This window comes from Palaemon carinicauda, chromosome 13 (assembly GCF_036898095.1).
Source record: "Palaemon carinicauda isolate YSFRI2023 chromosome 13, ASM3689809v2, whole genome shotgun sequence".
In the NCBI taxonomy this organism is placed as follows: domain Eukaryota; kingdom Metazoa; phylum Arthropoda; class Malacostraca; order Decapoda; family Palaemonidae; genus Palaemon; species Palaemon carinicauda.
In genome coordinates this window covers 97,238,720-97,239,708 of record NC_090737.1, presented here as the reverse complement: position 1 = coordinate 97,239,708, position 989 = coordinate 97,238,720, and the positions used below count along the sequence as shown (strand labels likewise).

At 36.1% G+C, this 989-nt stretch overlaps 1 protein-coding gene across 2 annotated transcripts in view; it reads right to left on the bottom strand.

The window, feature by feature from the left end:
• Positions 1-638, bottom strand: part of LOC137652340 (cytochrome b-c1 complex subunit Rieske, mitochondrial-like) — a 35,022-nt gene extending 34,384 nt beyond the window's left edge. Inside the window, exon 1 of one of the 2 annotated variants that reach the window (XM_068385689.1) lies at positions 365-638. In XM_068385689.1, coding sequence (XP_068241790.1) covers positions 365-572 — 208 coding nt within the window. In that variant the 5' untranslated portion in view covers positions 573-638. The remainder of the gene's footprint in view (positions 1-364) is intronic. The other variant, XM_068385690.1, reaches the window with a different exon arrangement.
• Positions 639-989: the final 351 nt, after the last annotated feature.

The window sequence follows — 989 nt, the reverse complement described above, 5'->3', positions numbered from 1 at the left end:
GCAGAATTCGCAACCGTATTGACCTTAAGATTAAATTTCAATGACCTCATTCTATCAAAACTAGCGTAGCCGAATAAATCTTTAAAACTTGCACTCGCTCAGCCAAATATTTCATAATTGTTTAAATTGAAAAGAAGTTCAACTTCACATTGCTTAGTTAAGATTCTTAATCGGTTCCTCGGCCCCAAAATCAGCTGATTTCATTTGTACCGTAAGCTACGTAACAATAACAAACATGGCTCTATGCCAGATAGGGAATAAAATTGCGCAATTTAGTCCATGGTTCACTTGTTGAGATATTTTTCTTACCGTAGTTGCACTACATTTCATTCACATAACTTGAAATATAAATAATGGGTTATACCTGCCACCCCAGTTCTGACTTTAGTTTGTCCGGTTGGACACTTCTTTTGCATTGTCGAAGGTGTGAGAACTAGAGGCGCCCTGTCCAATATATCTGGAGAGGAATGTACCACACCTGGGGCTGCATTCTTCAGTCCACTTGCAACCGCCTGCACAGATCCTTTAAGGGCAGGGGCGAGCTGACAGGATCTTCCAATATACGACAGCATCCTTAATTTTCGTCGTCAGACGGTTCCCACTGGTTGTCTGATTTACTCTCAATTGAGAAAGTGATTGCGTCATGCGCCAACAGATGGCTCTGTGTCCCGGTATTGCCATCTCAGTTATTCTAATACTTATAACATTATCCTTTTGTTATTTATGAAATAAAAAGATATAGTGTGCAAAATTATATGACAAAATACACATTTAAAAACATAATGAAAATCATATATAATATAGATATTTCCAGTGCTCAGTTTAATTAATACAAAATTAAGAGATGGCAACAAATCTGACGGCCCCAAAGACATGATGCTGTTGTGAGGAGGTTATCTGAGTCTATTACGTTTTGACTTTAAATACTATTAATTTGCATTTATTTTTTACTTATTTAGTATAAAAATATATTTTCTTATATCATAATA